Below are 22,523 nucleotides of genomic sequence, written 5' to 3'. Positions count from 1 at the left end.
GGGATGGATGGATCAAGTGAAAGTTTTGAGGATGGAAGAGATATGGGTATGCTTGTAGGCCACAGGGAAGCAGCTGTACACAAGGAGATATCAAAGGTAAGTAAGAGAGTGGGGAAGACAAGCTCTGCTTTAGCAAGGAGAAGGGCCACATCATTATGGGAGACAGAGGTGGGGGAGGAGATAGTGGCAGAAGGCATCTGAGTGACATAGGATGAGGAGGAGGGGAAAAGGGGAGCTCTTGGTGAATGTCTCAATGTTTTCAATAAAATTAGAGGCAAGATACTTAGCTGAGAGGAAAGGGGGAGGGGGAGCCATGGGAAGATTTAGAAGAGCTGCCGCAGTGAGTGGGATAGTTCACTAAGAAGTTATAAAAGGATGGCATTGCAGCAGTGAGGGCCCAGTTGAGATTACGCAACACAAATTTCTAGTGGACTTAGTTGGCATTATTTTATGATTTTCTCCATCTTTGTTCAACTGCATGCATTGAGAAGAGAAGGCAGAAGATGGTGGGAATGATCAAGACTGAGTCTTGGAAGGGCAAGAAAAGAGATCATCTAAGAGGGCAAGTGACTCAAGAGAAGAGGGTAATCTAGAGCCAAACTTGTTCACCCAAAGGTCAAAATGGGGAAGAGAAGAGAGTGTACTTAATGTAGGGTTGATTGCCTGGGAAAGTGCTGAGAGGTTGAGAGACTGAAGGTCATTGTGTGGGTGAAAGGCAGAGGGAGAGGTGGAATGACAAGAGATTGTGATCAGATAAGGGAATTTCAGAGTTCTTGAACATGGAGGTGATGCTTTGGTGGCTTGTGGCAAGACTGAGGGTGTGACCATCTCCCCTAGTAGCTGAGGTGGCTGGAGCAGAAGTAGGTCATGGTAAATTACTAAGTTGAGGAACTGTGAGGCTTTGCATATTGGAGTATCAGTATATCTGTTGAAATCTCTTAGTATAAATGCTCAAGGAGCATTTGCTGAATGAATGAGCACCTGGCAGTAGAACAAAGACCCCTATTTCCTACAAATAGGGCAAAAGCCAAAATGAAGCTGGATAGCCTAGGACCTACTTGGCCAGGGCACAGTCTTCCTGGGAATGCAGTACCTGTTGGCTTCTTGCGAAGTGACATCCTCACTAAGTCACTGGCCAGATGGTTAGCAAAGCGGTTCACTTTCTGGTCATAAAACCAGTCACCAGTTGTCTTCTTCAGCTCTCTAGGAGGGAAGAAGAGGAATTAGCATTTGGCTAATGGCATTTTTTCAGGCAGGCGGTGCAGGCTAACATTTTTGCCACATGCAAGGCCTCACTTCCCTCTCTGCTCACTCCTCCCCCTGGTTCTGGAACAACACTCACGCTTCCTTGACGCACACCTTGCACCTCCAGGTGCCATGGGCGCCAGGGGTGCGGCAGTCCCGACACACCAGGTGATTACAGCCTCGGCAAGTGTTGGTTTTGGGGTATATTCTCCCCAGGCTCTGCTGGCACCGGGCACAAGTCCGCTCACCATACCGCTGGCTGCCTCGCTTGGCCCCTTTCCTCCGGATCTCCAGCAGCTCATTCTTTAGTCTCCTGCTCAGACCAGAGAGAGTTGTTCACCTGGAGTCAGGATCTCAGTGGGTTGAGCAGGATTTTTGACTGGTGCTGATTTTTTTTTCAGGGTAGTGATGTGAAAAGAGAGTGAGGCCCTTTGCTTTTTACGAAGTTCACCACAACACAGAGCCAACTTGAAGCCCTGGGAAAGACACACGGGGCAAACATGCAGTAGACACATAGCAGACGTGCAGCTATGACAAGATCTCTCTAGAGTTTGAAGCAAGAAACACAAGCCAAAATGCCAAACCTTGCCAGGCCAGGCCTTTCTTGATCCTCTCACCTGACCCGCTTCTCTTCGGCTTTTCGGAGCTCCTCGTCCCGCTGAAGAACTTTCAAGATCAAGTCCCTCTCTGTCTCAGAGAGAAAGGAGAGATCAACCGCCTCCGACATGACTCCCTTCACTTTCTCCTCAGCTCTTTTATGCTTAAAAAGTATCCAAACAAGCAGAGCTGCCTGAAGGAGGACAAGGACTCACATCAAACATCAGGCCAACAGCACCAGAGCCTTCCAACAGGCTGCTCCCCCAGTCGAGTGGGTGATTCCCTGGGAAGGCTAGGGAGGCCTTTGCCATTGGGATTCTGCCCCTAGGAAGGCCAGGGAGGCCTTTGCCATCGGGATTCTGCCCCTAGGAAGGCCAGGGAGGCCTTTGCCATCGGGATTCTGCCCCTAGGAAGGCCAGGGAGGCCTTTGCCATCGGGATTCTGCCCCTAGGAAGGCCAGGGAGGCCTTCGTCATTGGAATTCTGCCCTGAGAGCAAAAGGGACAGTCGTTCGAAGTTCACTCCACTAGTCGGCTTATGACTCAAATGATAGTGAAAACCCCAAACCTCCCCTAGAGCAGTCCCTCCTCTACACTTGACAAATCCACCTCAGTGTCTTGAGAGAAAATGGGGCCAACTGGACCACTCCAAACAAAGAGGGCCTTATACTTGGCAAACATTTCAAGAGCTGTTTACTTAGCTCTCAACTACACATTTCAATCTCTAAGCCATATGGTTTTGAACTGATCCCTATGAGGCCTTATCACTTAACGGGCCTGTGTTTATAAGACAACCATTTGAGATGAGTTGATTTCATCTAAAGAGACTGGGTCTACCATTTATGTGATTGGCCCCAGATGAGCCAAGGCTCTCATTTGTCATTGTGTTGGCCAGTGGGCTAAGCTTTTCCCAGGCACAAATAATAATCAAAGAACATTAAACAACAATTTTATTCAATGAGGATTCCTCTACCAGGAATAAAATGTCATTAAAATAGCAGTCATAAACATTAACTAATCATCAATTACTAATATTTACATATTTTTAAAGGATCCAAACATTAAATATATGCTACTCCCATGGCTTCTGTGACTCCACTCCTCCTCAGCCTCCCTTCACTGTGTGATGGATATCCCAAGGCTTTCTCCCTTCTGCCCTCTTTCCTAACTTCCTTACATTCTCATTCTCACCCTTGGTGATCTCAGCACTCAAATTTTTATATTCAGGTCCAATTTCTCTTCTAAACTCCAGTCACATATTACCAAATGCTTGCTGGAAATCTTCACTGGATGTCTCAAAGGCATCTCAAACAGAAGATATTGAAAATGGAATTTGTCTAATTTCTCCATAGCCCCACCACTCCTCCAAATCACCCTGGTCTTCAGTCTCAAAACTCTCCCTGATCTCCTCCATTCTACATTCACATCTTCTGTCTGGCTGCTCCTTCTCCTTCTTTGCTGGTTCTTCATCAATGTCATGCCCACTAACTGCTATCTTTACCCCCAGACCTGTGACATCCTTGCCTCCTCACTCTCTCATCCTACACACGTGTTCCACCACCCAAGTTTATTGTTTCCACCTTCACATGGTCACTCATATATGTCACTTTCTCTCCATCCACACAGTCCATCCTAACTCACAGTTCAGTCCTCAGCTCTTCTTGCCTACACTGTTGCAATAACCACCTTCCAATTGGTCTCTGGACCTCCAGCCTCTCCTCTTTCCAATTCAGCCTCCAGATAGCTGCCAACTTGACAATCCTAAAACACAGATCTGACAATGTTACTCTATTGCTTCTAGGATAAAATGCACCAAAATGCCAAGGGTGGCTCAGAAAGCCCCCGCCTTTCCGGTTTGATCGCCCACTTCTGTCCTTCACACTCTCTGCTTCAGTCCCACTGGCCTACGCATTGTTCCTTGCCCACAACAGTCTATTCTCCATCTCCATGTCTTTGCATAAGTGCTCTCCCAGATCTACAAGACATTCCCTCCTCACTTCCAGCTCACAGAATCCTGTCCTTCCTTCCAAGCCCAGTTCAGGTGCTACCTACTACACAATGTACTTGGCACAGAGGTGAGTAATGAATGTTATGTATGAGGAACAGCAAGTAAATCATTTATCTGGAACACAGAGAGAATTAGGAGGGATAATGTGATATCTGTCTAGAAAAATAGGTGGGAACCAGACTGGAAAGACTTTGAAATGTCATACAGAGGAATTTCTATTTTATCCCAGTCGCAACAGAAAAACACTAAAGATTTTTGAGCGAGGGAGTGACATGGTCAAACACGTGCTTCCGGAATATCGATTTGGCCAGGTCTGGTGACCCACACCTCTAAATCCTGCTGCTGGGAGACTGAGATTGGTGGATCACTTGCACTTGGGAGTTCTAAGGTGCAGTGAGGCTACACAAAGGTCTCAGCTGTCTTCACTGAGTCTCACACCAACAGGGGAAACCCTGGCAGCAGCAAGTTACCAGTCTGCTTAAGGAAAGCCCAACCAGCCCAGGTTGGAAAGGGAGCAAATTAAAGCATCCATGTTGATCAGCAATGGTATGGGACCCAGAAATGTTCACTACACTTCCAGCCTGGCCAAGATAGAGACTACTGCTCTCCTCCCCTTCCCCAGCTTAGTTTGGATTCTGCCCTGGATCTTCTCTAGCTCCAGTATAGCTTTTGGAGGCATAATAGCTAGAACTACACACTGTATTCCAAGGACACTCACCATGCCTTTGTGCTAGGGTGTGATAGCATTTCCCATTTGGTTTCCAATGTCTTCCCTGGAGAATGGAAACTCCTGAAGGGCAGTAATGTTTTCTCATTTTTGTAGCCCTAGTATCTAGAGCTATGTCTGGCACATAGTAGGTGCTTAATAAATGCTTGTGGGACATTCCAGTATTTTTGTTGGGCTTCTTAGTTAACGGTAGTACAGCTAGCTGATGCCTTCAGGATAAGAGACTTCTAAGCCCCTGGCCTTGGCCAGAAGTCCAACATCCTGTATATATAATTGAGATTTTTTTTGCTCTCAACCCTAGCTCATATCAATGTTGGCCCATTCACATTGCCTAGAGTTTTGCCATTTCATTACTCCAAAGCTCTTGGAATTATCCGAAGACAGTGACTTTATTCAAATGTGTGACACAGAGCACCACCTTTTAGATTTGACTTTGGGGAAGGCTAGCCCTAGGCAGATTACTTATTTCCTGCTAGACACTAGGCCTCATTCAAGGAAACCAGTGTTCTGTTCCAAGTCAAAGAGAGAAATGGGTCATTAGAGCAGTATTCCGAGAATAGGTGCAGGTGCAATGGGGCTGGCTGAACAAGGTAAAGCCAAGACACCCATCTTTCCACTCTCATTTGCTAGCCCTAGCAATAAAACAAGAGAATGAAAGTAAAGGCATCAACATCAGCAGAGACGAGACAAAACTATCCCTGTCTGCAGATGGCATGATGGCTTGCTCAGAAAATCCTAGGCACTCAACAAAGAAACTGATGAAGGCAAGAGCTTCATTTAAGTATCAGAATGCAAAATAAATCTACACCAAAAAAGAAAAAAGAAAGTCAGCACTTCCATATAGCAATGATGAGGATCAGGAGGAAATGATTTTAGAAAGAAATCCAATTCAAAATAACTCCAAAACGAATGAAATATTTGGGAGTCAGCCTATCAGGCAACACTTAAGACTTAAGGAAATGCAATTACAAACACACCAAATAGATATAAGGGAAGCCTTGGAAGAACTGGAAGGCTATTCTCACTGCTCCTGGTTGGGCCACACCCAAACAATAAAAAGAACAAGACTATCTAAATTAATTTACAGATTTAGTGCTGTAAATCAAATGACGTGCTAGTGCTGACTTTATTGAATTGGGCAAACTAATAAGAAAATTCATCTGAAGGAACCAAGGGTCTAGAATCTCAAAGAAAATAATGAGGAAAAAAAGGAATAAAGGGGAAATAGTGTTTCCAGCCCTCGGACTTTGTTATAAAATAGAAATTGTCAAAACTATTTGATACTGGGTCAAAAACAGAAAAATCGGTGAGTGGAACCATCTACATAAACAGGAATGAGAAACAATTGCATTCAGTTCATCTGAAGTCAGTGTCTGATGAACCCAAGAACAATAATTACTGGGGTGAAGCACACTGTACGTAACAAAAACTAATGGGAAAATTGTAAAGTGATTTGACAGAAAATCAGCTTTGACTAGTAACTCAGACTACTTAAAAAACAGCAGGTTCCAAATGGCTATGTAACTGAAATATAAAAAACTGACATGAAAAAATTAGAGCAGAAAGGAAAGAGGTTCTTTTTATAGTGTTGATGGGGAGGGGGAGTGGGGCAGACTTTTGTCTGGGTGCTCTCAGACAAGAGTCAGAGGACATTAGAAAAGAAAAAAAATGGACAATTTTAACTATATAAAGTTTAACGTTTTTTTCAGGAACAAAATCAATACAACTAAAATAAGAAGGGAAACTGTCAACTGGGAAAAATATCTCTGACAAAAATCTGACATATATAGGAAATCTACACAAATATGTGATGCTTCAAGAGGCATTCTCCAATAGTTAAGCAGTCAAAGATCACAAATCATTTCCAAACAAAGAACTGCAGACTATGAACAGCTATATAAAAGGTTGTTCCAAATCACCAATAAGAGAGATGCAAATCAAAACCACTTTTGCCTGAATGAAATCAAGTTAGAATAAGAGAAGCCTAAGAGTAGGGAAAAAAAAGAATCTCTGTGTCAAACCCAGCTGAGCAAAATCTAAATCCAAAATATAGAGAGAATTGGCACGAATATATAAGGGCATGGGTTATCTCGCATATTTCAAGATGTGAGCAGTTTTCAAAAGAAGAACATCAAACTATCAACAACCATGATGAAAAATGCTCCAAAGCCCTACTCATGAGAGAAATACAAGTCAAAACAATCCTGAGGTTACTCATTGCACTCAGCAAGTTAGCAGAGACAAAAGATGTCAATAATCTAGAAAATAGCTGTGAAGTCCGGCCCACTAAAACACTGTGGGAAGAGCCGACTAGTCCGGTCATTCTGAAAAAATAATTCGGAATTAATGACTTTTAAATAAAAGTTACTAAATTATTCAAATCCTTGGACCCAGAGGTTCCACTCCTGGGCATATATCTCAAAGAGATCAAAGGTAGGGAAAAAAAGATCCCATATCAGCCAAAATATTCATGGTCACATTTTTTGTGGTAGTAAAAAAAATAAAAATGGAAACCAAGTAGGTGCCCATTCATTAGGAAATGGCTGAACAAATTCCAGTAAATGAATGTAACAGAATATTAATGTGCCATAAAAAGTGATAAGTATAAAGAACTTGGAAAACTATGTTTAAACTGCTGCTGAATAAAATAAGCAAAACCAGGAGGCCAAGATAAATAAAAACAATTTTTAAGAAGCTACTAAAATCCGAATAAACTCAATGACCAATACAGAATCCAGAGGTTAGATGACTATGGCAGCTGAATACAGCAGTCACAGATAAACAGCTGCTGTGATAGTCAACCTTGCTTGACTCTTTTTTTTTGTTACAATATAAGTTCAGATGAGGAGGATATATAGGGAAATGATTGTGATATAAAAATAGTCACTAACAAAAATATAAATTTTAAAACTCAGGCTTCATCTCATATGCAGCAAGTTGTCATAGAAAAAATGAAAATAGTGTTGGAGGAAAGATGGGTATGCTAATACATTGTTGGGAGAACTGTGACTTAGTTTAACCATTCTGGAAAGTAATTTGGATTCTTGTGAGAAAAATCACTAAACTGTTTCTACTTTTTGACCATAAGATTCCACTACTGAGACTACCCAGAGGGGGTCAAAGGCAGAAAAATAAAAAGGCCCCATTTCAAACAAAATATTTACAAAGGTATATGTGTGTGTGTGTTTGTGTGTATTAGCAACAAAGTGGGTGCCCATCAATTGGAGAATGGATGAACAAATTGTAGCATATGAATGCCATGAGAAATCACCAAGATGAGGAGACTGAAAAAATAAAGGAAGACTTATATAAACTGCTGTAGAGAAAAACAGGCAGAACCAAGATTACAATAAATATAAACAAAATGAGCACTCAAATGAAACCCTTGCAAAGAGATAGGAAGCAAAAGGGGAATAGGAAAGTAGGGGTGGGACCTTTGCATGCACTGATAGACAAGGGAGGGCTGGGGGAGGAGCGTTCTACCTGAAAATAACTGGCATAAAATAAAAGACAACAATAACACTTCTTTTTTTTTTAATTAAGGTAGTTGCCACCTTGTAAATTGATTGGTTTATGGTACCCATGAACCACTGAGGGTTTCCTGCGGTGGGGATAAAAGAGAGCAGAGATTAGCAATTTAGAAGAACATGAAAAAACCAACCAGCCAGCCAGGGACTTCTAGGGAATAGCAGCTGTAACTGGGAAGGGAGAGTACTTTAAATATGTGATCTCACTGGATCCTCCCAACAGAACTTCTGGCTTCACCAAAGGCAAGCTGGAAGGAGCCTCCGAAGTCACCTGGGCCAATGCCTTGGTTCCAAAGTGAGCTATTTGGTTCACAGGACTTCCCGAACCTGCCCAAGGCCTCTGAGCCAACACAGGGCAGAGGCAGCGCTTAAAGCCAGCTCTTCTGCTTCCTCCCTTGCTTACCTTCTGTCTCCTCTCTCAGCTGCCCTCTTCTCCCCGTCAGCTTTTGCACACAACACTGTAAATATTATTCAACTCAGCAGGCACCTACTATGCACAAGGCAACAGGCAGGGCCAAGGAAAGCCCTTTTGTTTTTAAAGGGTGGAAAAAACGGGGCATGTTTATGGGCAGCAAAAAATGAGCCATCAGATAAGAGGGGGAAACTAAGGCAGAGAAAGAATGAAGATCCAAAGACACAAGCTACTGGACAAGATGGGAGGGAGTGGGATGGGCCAAAGGTCCCAGCAGAATCTAAACAGAGAGAAGACCACCTTTTCAGCCAAGGTGAGCTAAGGAGGAGAAGATGGGGTGGGGAGGTAGAAAGAAGTTAAGGACAGGGGAGAAGAGGGAAGCCTTGACAGATGGCTTGGATTTGTTTTAGGAAAGTTCCAAGTGAGGAGATCTGGTGAAAGAGTCAGAGGTTGAGAGGAGAAAAAGGTCGGAAAAGACACCATGAGGAAAGTAATAGAAAAAAAAAATTGGCTGCAGCATTATGGGCTCAGCTGGAATCAGAGGGGCAAAATGTGTGAGTCTCTTGCTGTAAATACCAGGATAAAGTCAATTCTGTGTGTGCATGTGTGTGTGTGTGTGTCTTCTCTCTCTGTTTCCTCTCCGTCTTTCTTTGACTCTGTCTCTCTCTGTCTGTCTCTGTTTCCTCTCTGTCTTTGACTGTTTCTCTTTGTCTCTGTCTGTCTTTCTCTCCTGTCTCTCTGTGTGTGTCTCTGTTTCCTCTTTCTCTGACTCTGTGTTTCTGTCTGTGCTTCTCTGTTTCCTCTCTTTCTCTGATTCTGTGTCTCTGTCTCTGTGTGTCTCTGTTTCCTCTGTCTTTGTCTCTCTCTTTGTGTGTGTGTGTCTGTCTGTCTGTCTGTCTCTCTCTCCAAAAATCTTCCAGTGGGAAGCTGCTGACTCTGGAGGACCTCTGTAGCCAACACTGCCTCCCACCCCCACCCTCAGGGTGCCAGGGCAGAAACAGTAATATGGAGCCACAACATATTAGAGTTCCCCTCCCTCCCCAAATACATGACTTGAAGCCATTTTCATGGGAAATGTATAATGAGAAAAAATCAGCAGGCTCCTGTATCTCATCAGGCCATTAAATCACCTTTAACACAATAAGTCTGGACCTGGTCTGCATGGCACAGGCAGTTCCCAATTTATTAACAGATCATATTCCAAAAATGGACTTTAGAAGGCAACTACTTGGAACAGGAAGCACCTTTTCCTATAAGAACAAATTTACAAAAGGCAGTTGAAGAGTCCCAGGCTAACCCACAAAAACCTGACTTATAACATGACTCAACAAGAATACTAATATTACTTCAACTTTACTAAACTACCATTTTATAAAAGTATTCTATGAGAAAAAAACTGGATTCTTAATTCCATTCAGGATTTGGTACATAGTGGAAACAGCACTGGATCTAGAGTCAGAAGACTTGGGTTCGAATCCCGTCTCTGCCACTTACCACCCATGTCACCTTAGCCAAGATGCTTCATCTCAGTGGGGGAGGGAGCTTGGCCTAGACAGTGGCCTCTGAGGACCTCCCTACCAGCTTGGCCCTGGATAGCTTCACACCATTGCCTCTGAATCTGCTTCCAGTCACAGGTGTTTCTTTCTGATCAGAAAAAGGGGGTCCCCTGTTTTCAGACTTTTTCAATGTCTCAATCAGTTATGCACCTTTTTTTTTCTTTCCTCTCCAAAAATTACCATTTGGCATATAGGATGGCTCTCTGGGAGAGGGAGGAAGAGAGATACACAGGATATGGTACAGTGGTGATGTAAGAAATGGAAGATATCAAAAAAGCTTATTTACAAAAGCGGGGGATGTCCTTCTAAGTCCTCAGCCCCCTCTCAAGCTTGTGGCGGAGTAACTTGCATCAAATGACCATCCCAGCAAGCTCCTTAGGTCTACACCTTAATGAGGCCTAACTTTGTTTTCCTCTGACCATTTTTTTTTGTTTGTTTGTCTTTAATATATTTTTATTTATTTCATTAAGTATTTCCCAATTACACTTAAAAAATTTTAACATTCATTTTTTAAAAATTCTGAGTTCCAAATTCTCTCCCTCCCTTTTACCACTTCCCTACCCTCTGAAAAGGCAAAGAATAGGAAATCGATTATATATGTGAAGTCACACAAAACATATTTCCATATTAGCCATACTGCAAAAGAAAAAACACATACAAAAAAAAAACAAGAAAAATTAAGTAAATAAAGTATGCTTCAGTTCTCTCTCTCTGGAGGTGGACAGCATTTTTTATCATGGACCCTTTGAAATTCTGACCATTTTCTTAATAGATTTTAATTTCCCCAAGCTCGGAAATGTCGATCCTGGCCAGATAGCTCACACCCCAAATAGAAGCAAATGGCTGGGATGGCCAGAAGCCTGAAATGCTGTCTAGGGCTCCTCAGTCTCTGGAGCGGCTCAGCTCTGTATCTGGCACCCAGTAGGTGCTTTAAAAATGCTTGCTGATAGATGGGCTTTTGTTGTTTAGTTGGGTTTGGTTGTTTTTTTTTTTTTAATAGGGTCAAGAAACCTGGTTGGAAAGAAAAGACATGACACAATGTCTTTCTCCAGGCTTCTACCTAGAGAAAGAACAAGCCTTGGGAGATCCCCCATCTCCTAATTGGCCCCTTCCTGTCACTAAGAATCCAAGGCTCCTAAAGGTTCATATAGTTCCAGCTAAAAGGAATGTTAGAAATCGAGTCCAACTGCCCTCCCTCATTCAGCAGACATGGGAGGAACCAAGTCCCAAGTCCAGAAGAAGTCCCCAGGTCCCCCAGTCCAGGAATTCTAACTCAAGCTCTCTACCTTCAAATTCTGGCCTTTCTCCACTGCCTCTAATTTGTAGGCTACATCCCTTTTCACACATTGTCTCCCATGCCATGACAGAAGTCTTTGGGACAATCTAAAGCAAGCTGCCAGGCCCTTGAGAACTGGAGTGCTGGCTTGGGTGCACTCTGGGAATACACCCAATATTCAATTACACAGAAGAGACTCTAACTTTCCAAGGGAAAAAACGAAACCAAACCAAACACAACAAAAGTGTGTGCCTCCAAGTGGGTCAAAGTTATCAGCAAGAGTGCAGAGAAGTTAAGTCAGCACAAACCAAGGGAAGGCTTGGGGAGCAAATGGAGTCTGCTAAAGGCTGCATTAAGAGAAGGGTGGGACAGCCTGGGTGTCAAGCCCAGACTTGGAAATTAATGAGCAGCAGGCAGATAACATTTCAGGGCCTCTGAGATCCTTGCCCTGAAAGGCTTCAGATGTTTTGGGCAGCCACCCCCCAAAATATACCTTCTCGTTCTATTTCACAGAACCCCCAAAGCCTGGAACGGGTGACAAGGCCAACAAGTCACAATCAGGTACAAAGTTCCAATGGCCCTGGGAGCGGAAAGGTGCTTACTTTTTTTATTTTTTTAAGCGATCAGGGTTAAGTAACTTGCTCAAGGTTACACGGCCAGTTATTTCTGGGTGTGATGCTGAGTGTCTGAGCCCAGGATTCGATCCCCAGGTTATCCCAACTCTGGGGCCAGTGCTCTTACTCGCTGAGCCACCTGGCCTCCCCTAAGCAATTGGGGTTAAGTAACTTGCTCGAGGTTACCGGCCAGGTCTTTCTGGGTGGGTGCTAAGTGTCTGAGCCCGGGATTCAATCTCCAGGTCTTCTCAACACTGGAGCCGGCGCTCTTACTCGCTGTGCTACCTGGCCACCCACTTTTTTCTCTCCACCTGTCACTGTGAGCAGTTTTAGAATCCTGGGAGCTTAGATCCAGAGTGATGCATTTGCTTTTCCTTGTATGCCTAGCTATCAGGGTTGGAACATAGTAAGCGCTTAATAAGTGCTTAACTGAAGGACTGATTGGCTGAGGACAAGGGTCATGTGTTTTGGCCTAGCTTAGGATGCCCAGTGCTTAGCCAAATAAAACGCTTGTTGACTGAATGATTGCAATGCATTTCAAAGCTGCCCCACCTAGCTCCCATTTGAGCTTCTGCCTAGCTCCCCCCACCCCCATTCCAAAGGCTCCCTGGGAAAAGAGAGGGCCATGAATGATTCAAGGAGCATTTAGAAACCTCAGTAGGCCACTCTCTACCTGAGTGACCTTGGGGGGGGGGGGGGAGAAACACTTCATCTCCCCAGAACTCACTTTTCTCATCTAAGAAATGAGCCTCTAGGGTCCCTCCCTGTCAGTTCTCAGCCATGATCTGAAGACTCTCCAAAGTCAATCCAATTAATTTCCACTAGATCAGGAATACCCATCCATAGCCTGTGGTCACTGTCAGTCTCTCAACCATGTTCTCTCCACTCCCAACACCGAGAAATTGTCCCAGGACTTTCCCTGCCAAACGCAGCCAGATGCACTTAATAACCCCAGATTATTATCTGGGCACAATCCTGTCTCCAGCTCCCTAAAGCATCATGAACCTTGCAAGCAGTCAAATCTGCCTCACCACCATCTCATTTCTTTATTCCCAGAAAACTGGGGGACAAGTCAGGGAGCTCATCAGAGAGGGGTAAAGATTTAGAATTGGAAGGAACCAGATCATCCAACTCCCTCATTTTACAAATGGGAAAACTGACGCACAGATAATAGGTGTCGAAGGCAAGATTTGAATTCTGCTCTTCCTAACTCCATGTCCGGCACTCCACTCACTTACATCCCAATATTCAAATCACTAGCATCTTCACGTACATGAACTTAACCCATTCTGCCTTCCTTGAAGCGAAGGTCCAGAAAAAGAAAGAGGAAGCTGGGGGAGATGGGACACGGGGGGAGAAGGCAGTGGAGGATGTGAAGATATTCATATTTCATATTCATATTCATAATTTGGCCTTGGGCCACCCAACCCAAAGGAGCACTTTGGAAATTGGGTTCACATGACTCCAAAGGATGCATGAAGAAACATGTTACCCATCTCCCAACAGAGGTAAGGAGCTCAGTGTGCAGAACAAGATGTATTTGGGGACGTGACCAATATGAGAATTTGTTTGGCTTCACTACGAACAGGGAGTGCTGGCCTTGGAGTCAGCAGGACCTGAGCTTGAATCCAGCCTCAGAGACGGACTAGCTGTGCGACCCTGAGCAAGTCACTTAACATATGTCAGCCTCAGTTTCCTCATCTGTAAAACTGAGATCATAATAGGACCTACCTCCCAGGGTTGTTGTAAGGATCATATGAGATAATATTTGTAAAGCACTTTAATTATATGACACTTAAGATGTTATATTATAATTATATGACACTTAAGGTGTTATATTAATTCTAGCTATTATTTGTTAGAAGGGTTTTGTTTTTCTTTTGTGGGAAAGTGGGAAGGAGAGACTTTAGTTCTTTGGAAAAAATAAAATTTCATACAAATTTTAAAAAACAAAACTGGGATCATTAGAATTGTTGGGTCCCCATGTCCTAGGAGAACTCTTTCAGGATTGAGAATAGTAGCTAGACTAAGTCTAATCCCCACCCCAAATTCTACCCAAATACCTTCTATGACATTCTTTTGGGTGATCACCCATCCTCTGTATGAATACATCGAATGAGCGGGAATTCTCTATTTCAGGAAATAGCCCCAAAAGAATGCCTTTCCCCCTCGATGACTTGGGCTCAGAGACTAGAGCTTCAGGTCCTCGTTCAGCCATTTTCTTGCTATGGGGCCTTGGGTGAGGAAGGAGGGGGTTGGCCTGAACGCCCTCTAAAATCCTGCATCCTGACTCAAAAAACTAAGATCTTAGAAACCAAAGTGAACTTAAGTGAAACCAAATCTGCCTCCCTTTCAATAGAACCCACTGGTCCCAGATCTGCCTTTTGGAGCCACAGGAAACATACCTAACCTCTTTTCTATATGATGCTCTTCAGTATTGGAGGGCATTGACCCCTTTCCCAGACACACCCAGAAACAAATCTCTTCTCATCCCCTTCTCCCTCACATGCTCCTCTCACCCGCTTAGCTTTTGAGTTCTCACCAACCCTAGCCCCCAGATTCTCTGATTCTGTTCTAGTCTGTGGTGCCCCGAACTGAACCCAGCATTCTGGATGTGCTCTGACCAGGTCAGAGGACGGGAAAAGTACTTCCTCCCTTTGCCTGGATCCTACCACTATTAATACAACCCAAGATCACATCGTATCTGTCCTACAATGCTCTCCCATTCCCCCCAGAACTGGTCTGGCCACATCCCCTCAAAGCATCCTGGGGAGTTGTTATGGTGATTTTTTTCTTGGAACCCAGGTACAGGACTTTCACCTCTCTGGGGCCCGTCTCATCATGTGTAAAATGATGAGGCTTGAATGAGATGACCTCTAAGGGCCTTTCCAGACCTCCCCCTAGAAATTTGATGATGATAACGATTTTCTCCTCTTCAATTTCATTTGGGGAGGTAGTGTGGGGAGACACAACTCTGTACCAGCTCTGTACAAGCCACAACCTCTGGGTACCTGATGCTATGGTCTAAGACCAACTGCCACTGTGTATCAGTGACAGGAGTGTCCCCTCTACAGATAACAGGACAAAAGGTTCACCTTAGGATCACAGAGCTGGAAGGGACTTTGGGGGTCACCCCCACCCCCAATCCCACTTTGCAGATGAGGAAACTAAGGCCTGTAGACGTGAAAGAACTTGTTCAAGGCCATGCAGGTAGTAAGTGGCAGAGCTGAGACTGGAACCCAGGGCCTCTGACTCCAGAGACAAGGCTCTCTCCATGACTCCCCATTCATGGAATGATGGCTATGCCAAATGGCAGAATCATCCTAGAGCATCCTAGCACCTCAGTCCTTCAGAGGTTCACAAAGAGTGCCCTTCACAACATGGTCAATGAGTGCCCATCCACCAGTCTCTTGAGGTAGCCTATTTCATTGGTGGACAGGTGTAAACTTAACCTTATGAGAAAATGTAGGTATCATGCTCTCGAGTTTTAGAAGATGCAGTCGGAAGGCTGGACCTAGGGGGCAAGAGGACCATGGTTCAAATTCCACCTTAGCTGTACAACTGTGGGCAAGTCATCTCACCTCTCTTAGCACTAATAGCCTCATCTGTAAAATGGAACCTTTTAGAAGGCAGCTAGGTGGCACAGTGGATAGAGCCTGGAGTCAGGAAGATCTGAACTCAGATCCAGCTTCAGACACTTTCTGGCTATGGGACCCTGGCCAAGTCATTTTGCCTGTCTGCCTCAGTTTCCTCAGCTGTAAATTGGGGATATGATAGCACCCTACTTCCCAGGGTTGTTGTGAAGATTAAATAAGATAATATGTGTAAATCTCTTTCACTTACTAAATGCTTGTTTCCCTCCTTACTTTACTGGGTCAGTGTGAGGAACAAATGAGATAGCATACAAAGCACTTTGAGATTATTATTCTCCATCTAAGTCATTAAGAAAATGGAACACAAGTGAGCAATGGGCAGAGGCTTGTGGCCCTCCACTAGATACTTCTCTCCAGTTTTCCAGTCATCTATCCAGGGCCAAATGATTCAAGATCCCACCTACCGTTCCTCCATTTTGTTCACCCAGATATCACAAAGGATGGTGAAGTGTCCTCTTGATATTAGTCTAATAGGAAGCACCCTGCTCCGGAGTGTAATAACCCTCGAAGAAGAACTAGGCTTACATCCTCTTTGGATTCTGCTTGGGGTTTGGGGCTCGGGTTTTTATCATTTGATTGGTGTCCTCCATATACAATGAAGTCATTACGGGATATAAACCCCACTTCCCATAAACACTCACTTGAAACAAGAAAAAAAACAGTTAAAGCAAAGTTAAGAGACACATCGATGGAGGAGGAAACAGCATGAGTTGTTCTTAATGACTCTGTGATGGTTCTAAGCAGCCTTGAGTCTGAAAGACCTGGGTCTGAGTACTTGTCTGGGACACACACTGGCTGTGTGACCCGGGCAAATCACTTGCCCTCTCTGCCCCAGGCAGCAAGCTCTCTAAGTAAGGTTATGAATTGCAGAGCAGGAGGATTTTGCTTCCCCCCCCCCACCCCTCTTTCCAGAGTTTCCTGCTCCAGTTCATCTTTCCCTCTTCCCCCTTCAGGGTTCCCTTAGGTGCTCTGAGCCCCACCCCTCAGGTTCCATCTCCCTCTACTGGAAGTTTCCTCTCATGGGGAGTTCAGTACATTCATGAAATCACAGGTCTGGTCCCTCTCCCTGCCCAAATCTGCAGGCTCCCAAATCCATATTTACTACACTGGGGCTAATATCATCATTTCTTCTTCTGATACCTCAGATTTTTTTTTAAGGCTCTTCAAGTCACCGCAACTGGTTTTGCAGAGCCCATATATTTATTCAACTAGGGCTAAGAAACACAACCATGTCATTAAACAGCAGAAACCTGAGAGCTTTTGCTATTGTAAAATATTTCTTCTTCCCCGAGAATCTCCCAATGCATCTCGGAGTGCTTGTGTTAGACTGGGTGGGTTGGGGTTCTGTGATCTAGCCCTTTCTTGGAGGGAAGGAATCCCTGAGTGGCTAAAAACGCTCCCAGTTACGACTGTAAGGTTCTGCGCCCCCTTCCCCCAGAGTGATCTGTTCCAAGCATACATCGTCTGGTCTGGAGGGTCAAGGAATATGACCTCAGCCCTCCAAGCCGGCCTACAGACCCCTCCCTTAGAATTTTTCGGCAGTAGACCCTCAGCCCCAGGAGGAACGCACACTGCCTTGGACCATTCTGCTACACAAAAAGCCTCCAAACTTTACCTTGGCAGGGGTAAGGGAAGGAAGAGGAGATGCCGTCAGCCTCTAAGGTCCTCCTGAACGTCCGACGATCCAGACGAGATCGCCGAGGCACAGCCCCAGGCCAATCTGTGCTGAAGAAAAAGGAAGGGCCACTGTCAGCCAAGGTGGGATGATGGCTAACGCTCCCTTTCCCTTCAAAGCGCACATGGAGACACTGCATTCATAGAGGAGACCTGAGGGGTGGGGCCCAGAGCACCCAAGAGAGCCCGGAAGGGGGAAGAGGGAATCCTGGAAAGGGACGAGAGAAAAGTAAAATGCGCCAGGGTAAGTCTAGGAACGGAGCTTGGGAAGCTCAAGAGGCAACGGGAAAGGGGGTGCTCCCTTCCCGGCAGAGCGACCATCACAGGACTCCAGCTCTATACCTGGAAGGGACCTTAGAGGCCACCTGCTTCAACCCCCTCGTTGTACAAACAAGGAGACTGAGGTCGGGGATAGGGAGTGACTTATCCAAGGTCTCAGAGAAAGTTAAATGGCACAGACAGCTGGATTTCCAACTGACCCCGACGGTCAGGGCGGGTTTGAGTGGGGAGATCAAGGAGTCAAAAACTCAGAGGGGAGAGAGGAGGGAAAGACAGAGAAAGAGGGGGCAGGAGGGCAGAAGCCCGAGGGCGAGCTGAGGAAAAGGGCGGAGAGAGCGGAGCTGAGCCGGGAGCAACGGGAGCGGAAGGGGAGGGCAGGCCAGCCTGGGCAGGGGCCCGGGGCCAAGCAGGGATGGAGCCTCTGAGACCGGGGCGGAGGAGCTGCGGGATCGGGGCTGGCTGGTCGGATCACCTGGCTGGAGATGCGGGGGGCGGTGGCGACGGCGTCGGGGGGCTGGGGATCAGCGGCTCGGGCTTTCTCTCTGTCTCTCTCGGTTTCTGAATATGTGTGTGCCCCGTCTCTCGCCCAGGTCCCGGCTGCCGCTACCCGCCTGTGGCTCGCCAACAGCCTCCCTCTCTCACAAGGCGGAAAGAGACACGACTTTCCAGGGAGCGGGGCGGGGCCGCCAATTTAAAGGAAGCCGGTAGCTCCGCCCCCTGACGAGCGGGGAGGCCCCACCCCCGCCCCCCGCGCTCCGGCCCGAGATTGGAGGAGGGCCAGGCCTCCTCCCCCTCCCGACTTCGAGCAGGCTACTCCCGGTCCCTGCTCTCCAGACGGCTGGGCCAGGCTGGATTTCAAATGCCCGCGTGTCCCTGCGTGTGTCTGTGTGTGCGCTCGCCGGTACGGTCCGTGTGTGTGCATGTGTCTGTGTGTGTGTGTCTATGTGGGTGTGTCTGTGTGTGTGTCTATGTGGGTGTGTCTGTGTGTGTCTGTGTGTCCGAACTCCAGTGTGACCCATGTGTGTCACCTGTGTGTGTGCGTGTGTCTGTGTGTCCGAACCCCAGTGTGACCCGTGTGTGTCACCCGTGTGTGTGTGTCTGTGTGGGTGTGTCTGTGTGTGTCTGTGTGTCCGAACTCCAGCGTGACCTATGTGTGTCACCTGTGTGTGTGTGCGCGCACGAGCGCGCGCGGGAGCAGATGAGGGAGGGCCTCCGGGCTTCGATGGGGAATCAAACACATCCTTTGGGGCTCCATGCCCTCTGGGTCTGCCAGGACAAACGAATGACTGTCGAAAATGCACCTGCCTACCAAGGCACCAGGGCTCCCACTAAAGCCTGGAATCCCAGCTCTCAGCTTTCCCGGGATCTCTGTCCCTTCTCCCAGCCCCAAATCCAGAGGACAGTCTCTGCCACTACAGGCCCTGGGGCTCCCCCAGGGCCTGCCGATGATGGCCCTCCACCCCCACCCTCAGCCCTGCTCCTCCAAGACTGTTCCAGCAGCAGGCCAGGAGAGGAGCCCTATCCCTGCTCTACTGCTGTATGGGTAGATTTGTGACACCACCTGCCCAGGCAGGATTTTGCTTGGCCATGTTCTTCTCCCAAGGCCTCAGACCAGTCCTGCTCCCTAGACTATACCTCCTACACAAAGACACCAAGTTGCAGGGGCCAAAGCCAAACAGAACACCTCAGTTCCAAGTAGCAAAGGCCTTGTAGAACCCAGGCTACACTCAGAGCATCCTGTAGCAGGCCTAAGCAAAGCCTAGCCTTTGGAAGAGCACTGGGCCACCAGCACTCAGCCTTCCTAAGGAGTCAGAAGCAATTCATTCTTCAATCCTGACAGATCACAGCAGAAAGCCCTGAGGGCCTGCCTGCCTTCTGGGTGCAAAACTGGGATATTTGGTAAAAAAGAAAAGATATACCTCCTCAGACTGGAACAACCAAAGCAAGGACCCTTATCTCTTAGGATCCCCACAACAACCTCTGGGGAGGAGGGTAGTATGGATGTATTACTATTTTCCCTGGACAACAAAGAAATGAGGCTTGGAAAGGTGATGGGGACTTGCCCAGGGCCACACAGCCAGTGTCTGAGGTGGGGTTCATACCCAGGTTTTCCTGACAATCCACTCCACTGTTTTCCCTCTGCCTAGCACATGCAGAGTGCTACCTCCTGGTAACTAGGGAGCTAGGGAGGGTACAGAATTCCAGGTTCCTCTAATCCTCTTTTTAACACTGGAATTTGAACACCCCCATCAACAGTCGGACACGGCTTTCGGTGTTCTACGAATGGAGGGCCTGAAAGTCTATGTTGAAACCCATTCCGAGCAGGCGAAGCTTGTTGTGGTACCCAAAGCACTTCACTCTAAACTCAGCCCTTTCCTGAACTGGAGAATCATTGGTACCATTAACACCAAGTGGTCTACCTCAGTTTGAGCACCATTTGCCAGTCATATAGCCTTGCCCCCTAAAGCAGGGTTAGCCTGTGTAACCCACCTGAGTGGTCATCAAGGGCCTCTGCAAAGATAATGGGGAATAATGGAGAATAAGGTGAGTTCCTGTAGCCCAGGGCTTAGTCTGGACTCCCTACACTGGCAAAGAAATATCTGAACACAGTAGCCTGTTTTGGTTAAGGGCTACAAAATTTAGACTCGTTTTTAAGTTAAAAAATACATGATAGTTCAGATTTGGTGGTATATTCATTTACAGAGAGTTCTATCAATCTGCAAAAGGCCAAATGAACATTCCAGAGATGTGCAAACAAAACAATACCAACAAAAACCATTAGCACTGACTAAAGTCCACTGGATAAGACCCTTTCTTGAGTAGAAACGAGTTTTGCCTACCAAATTTGTCCAAACAAAAGCCCTCAGAATGAAATGCTTCACAATTAACTACAAAATGTGTCTATGTTCTTAATCATATTGGGACAGACAGGAAGTCCGGGGTAAGGACATCAGAATATCCATCAGACCTCACTCTAGGAAAATCTGGTTTTGAAGAAACCTGAACAAGAGATAACCCAAAGGGAAGAGCATCCTGCCCAGTGGCTGATACACACTGGATCAGCAGGTCATTCCCCCTCTTTGTGCCCCAGGTAATTCTCTTAATTAAGACTCAGTTACAGACACTGGGCAGATCTGCACAGAGAAAGCTTCCTACATAGAAGCGATCACAGGTCTAGAGAAACAATAAAGGAATCTCCTCCCCCCACATAGGGTCCTTCTGGCCCTTCCAGATACCTACAAATGGGCAGGTTTCCACATATGCATCTTAACAAGAAAGAAAACAGTAAATCAGGCTGGGAAAACAATTGACTTCCTTCCAGGAAAAGAGATGCTAAACTATGGGTGAACAGCCCTCCCCTCTCTGGGAATCCACTCTTTCCTTTCTCCTCTAGAGAAAATGGATACAAGGATTCCCATCTTCTGATATATTTAGGAAACTGGAGTTTTCAAACTAACTTAGGTCTCTCGCCTCCATGGCACCTAGGATGCCAACGCTGAATCTGTCTACCTACTAGTACTTACACTATACAAAAGATTCTGCTTTGCCTCCTTCCACCTAGATGGAGGTCTATGAGACACAAAGAGAAAACACCTCCTTCTGCTATTACTCTGCCCTTTTTACCTTTACCAAAGGTGTGTCCAGACCTAGAAGCTCATATTAGCCTCACAGAAATCCTGGTGAGTAGATGGTGCGGGGATCCATGTACCCATTAAAGAGATGAGGAAATTGAAATGTCAAGCCTGTAGGTACTTGCCTGAGGTCACCGAATTAGTTACTAACCCAGCTGAGTTTCAAAGCTAGAGCTTCTGATCCCTGACCCCATAGCCCAATTCACTGGGCCAGAGTATCCATGCTCATTTCCCCTTCCCTCCATTTACTTCTGGTTCATAGTGTTTCATGGGTGAGTAGAAACCGAAAAACGCTCTCCAATTCCAAATGATTGTTTCTTAGGAGACTAAAAATTCAGCAACGAGAGACAAGGGGCCTGGGCACACAGGAAGTTTGGGAAAGAGGTTAGAAAGACCAAAGACAGAAATGGGGAGCAAAAACTGATCTTTTCAAAAACATTTTCCCCTTTCTTTTCAAATTTCATGGGGAAATCTTTTTTTTTTTCAAAAATGGAAATGTTTTGCATTACTTCATAAGTATAATGTATAATATAGCTTGCCTTCTCATTGGGTGGGGGAAAGAGAAAACTTGGAACTGAAAGTTTAAGAAAATGTTAAAAATAAAATCAAACTGATGGAAGGTTTTCTGCTCTGCCACTCTCCAGTGAGTCTTGGTTCAATCCCTCAGCTCTGAAAAAACCCTCCTTTGTAACAGAGAATTACAGTTGAGCAAAACAAATCAACATGTTGATCATGTCTCATAATGCAAGCCATATTCTGCACATATAGTCCACCATCTCTCTACTGAGGAAACATGTTTCATTTTCAGTCCTCCAGTTTCAATTAGTTACTACAATGCTGGGTTCCAATGTCTAGAAACCAATATGGAGAGCCAGCCAGTGGAGACAACTTCCAAAGTCTTCTCATTCTGAAATTTCACTGAAATTTGTTACTTGCTTGATCCCCCAGTGTGATTGGGTGTGTCTGCATAAGTGTGTGTGTGTTTTGTTTTGTTTGTTTGTTTTTGTTATTATTGAAGTTTTTCCCTTCTGCTGCTCTAGGAATTTCACCTCTTTCTTGGTCAGAAACACACCCAGACTCCCAGTTTCCATTCTTCCTCATATTTGTGTTAAGTATGACAGTCATTAATGACAATTGCTGCAAAGTTGTCTGCTTTATTTACATAGCCATAATCAAAGTTACTCTTCCCCTTCTGTCCACAGCCTCCCAAAGAGATAGGGCCACTGAAGCTGTTAGAGCCAGGAAGACTTATCTTCCTGAGTTCAAATATAGCCTCACATTTACTAGCTGTGTGACCCTGGGCAAGTCACTTTACCCTGTTTGCC

At 45.7% G+C, this 22,523-nt stretch overlaps 1 protein-coding gene across 1 annotated transcript in view; it reads right to left on the bottom strand.

The window, feature by feature from the left end:
• SYTL4 (synaptotagmin like 4) overlaps positions 1-18,227 on the bottom strand; it is a 51,136-nt gene extending 32,909 nt beyond the window's left edge. Inside the window, exons 1-5 of the mRNA XM_069065272.1 lie at positions 18,039-18,227; positions 17,229-17,338; positions 1,863-2,035; positions 1,343-1,558; positions 1,094-1,203 (exon numbers count right to left, since the gene is read on the bottom strand). Coding sequence (XP_068921373.1) covers positions 1,094-1,203; positions 1,343-1,558; positions 1,863-1,972 — 436 coding nt within the window. The 5' untranslated portion in view covers positions 1,973-2,035; positions 17,229-17,338; positions 18,039-18,227. The remainder of the gene's footprint in view (positions 1-1,093; positions 1,204-1,342; positions 1,559-1,862; positions 2,036-17,228; positions 17,339-18,038) is intronic.
• Between the last annotated feature and the right edge of the window lie 4,296 nt (positions 18,228-22,523).

Source organism: Petaurus breviceps, unplaced genomic scaffold (assembly GCF_028583685.1).
Source record: "Petaurus breviceps papuanus isolate PSGF00001 unplaced genomic scaffold, PetGlider_PUasm1.0 90681, whole genome shotgun sequence".
Taxonomy (NCBI): domain Eukaryota; kingdom Metazoa; phylum Chordata; class Mammalia; order Diprotodontia; family Petauridae; genus Petaurus; species Petaurus breviceps.
Note: the sequence above shows the minus strand (reverse complement) of the source record. Positions and strands in the feature narration are given on the sequence as shown.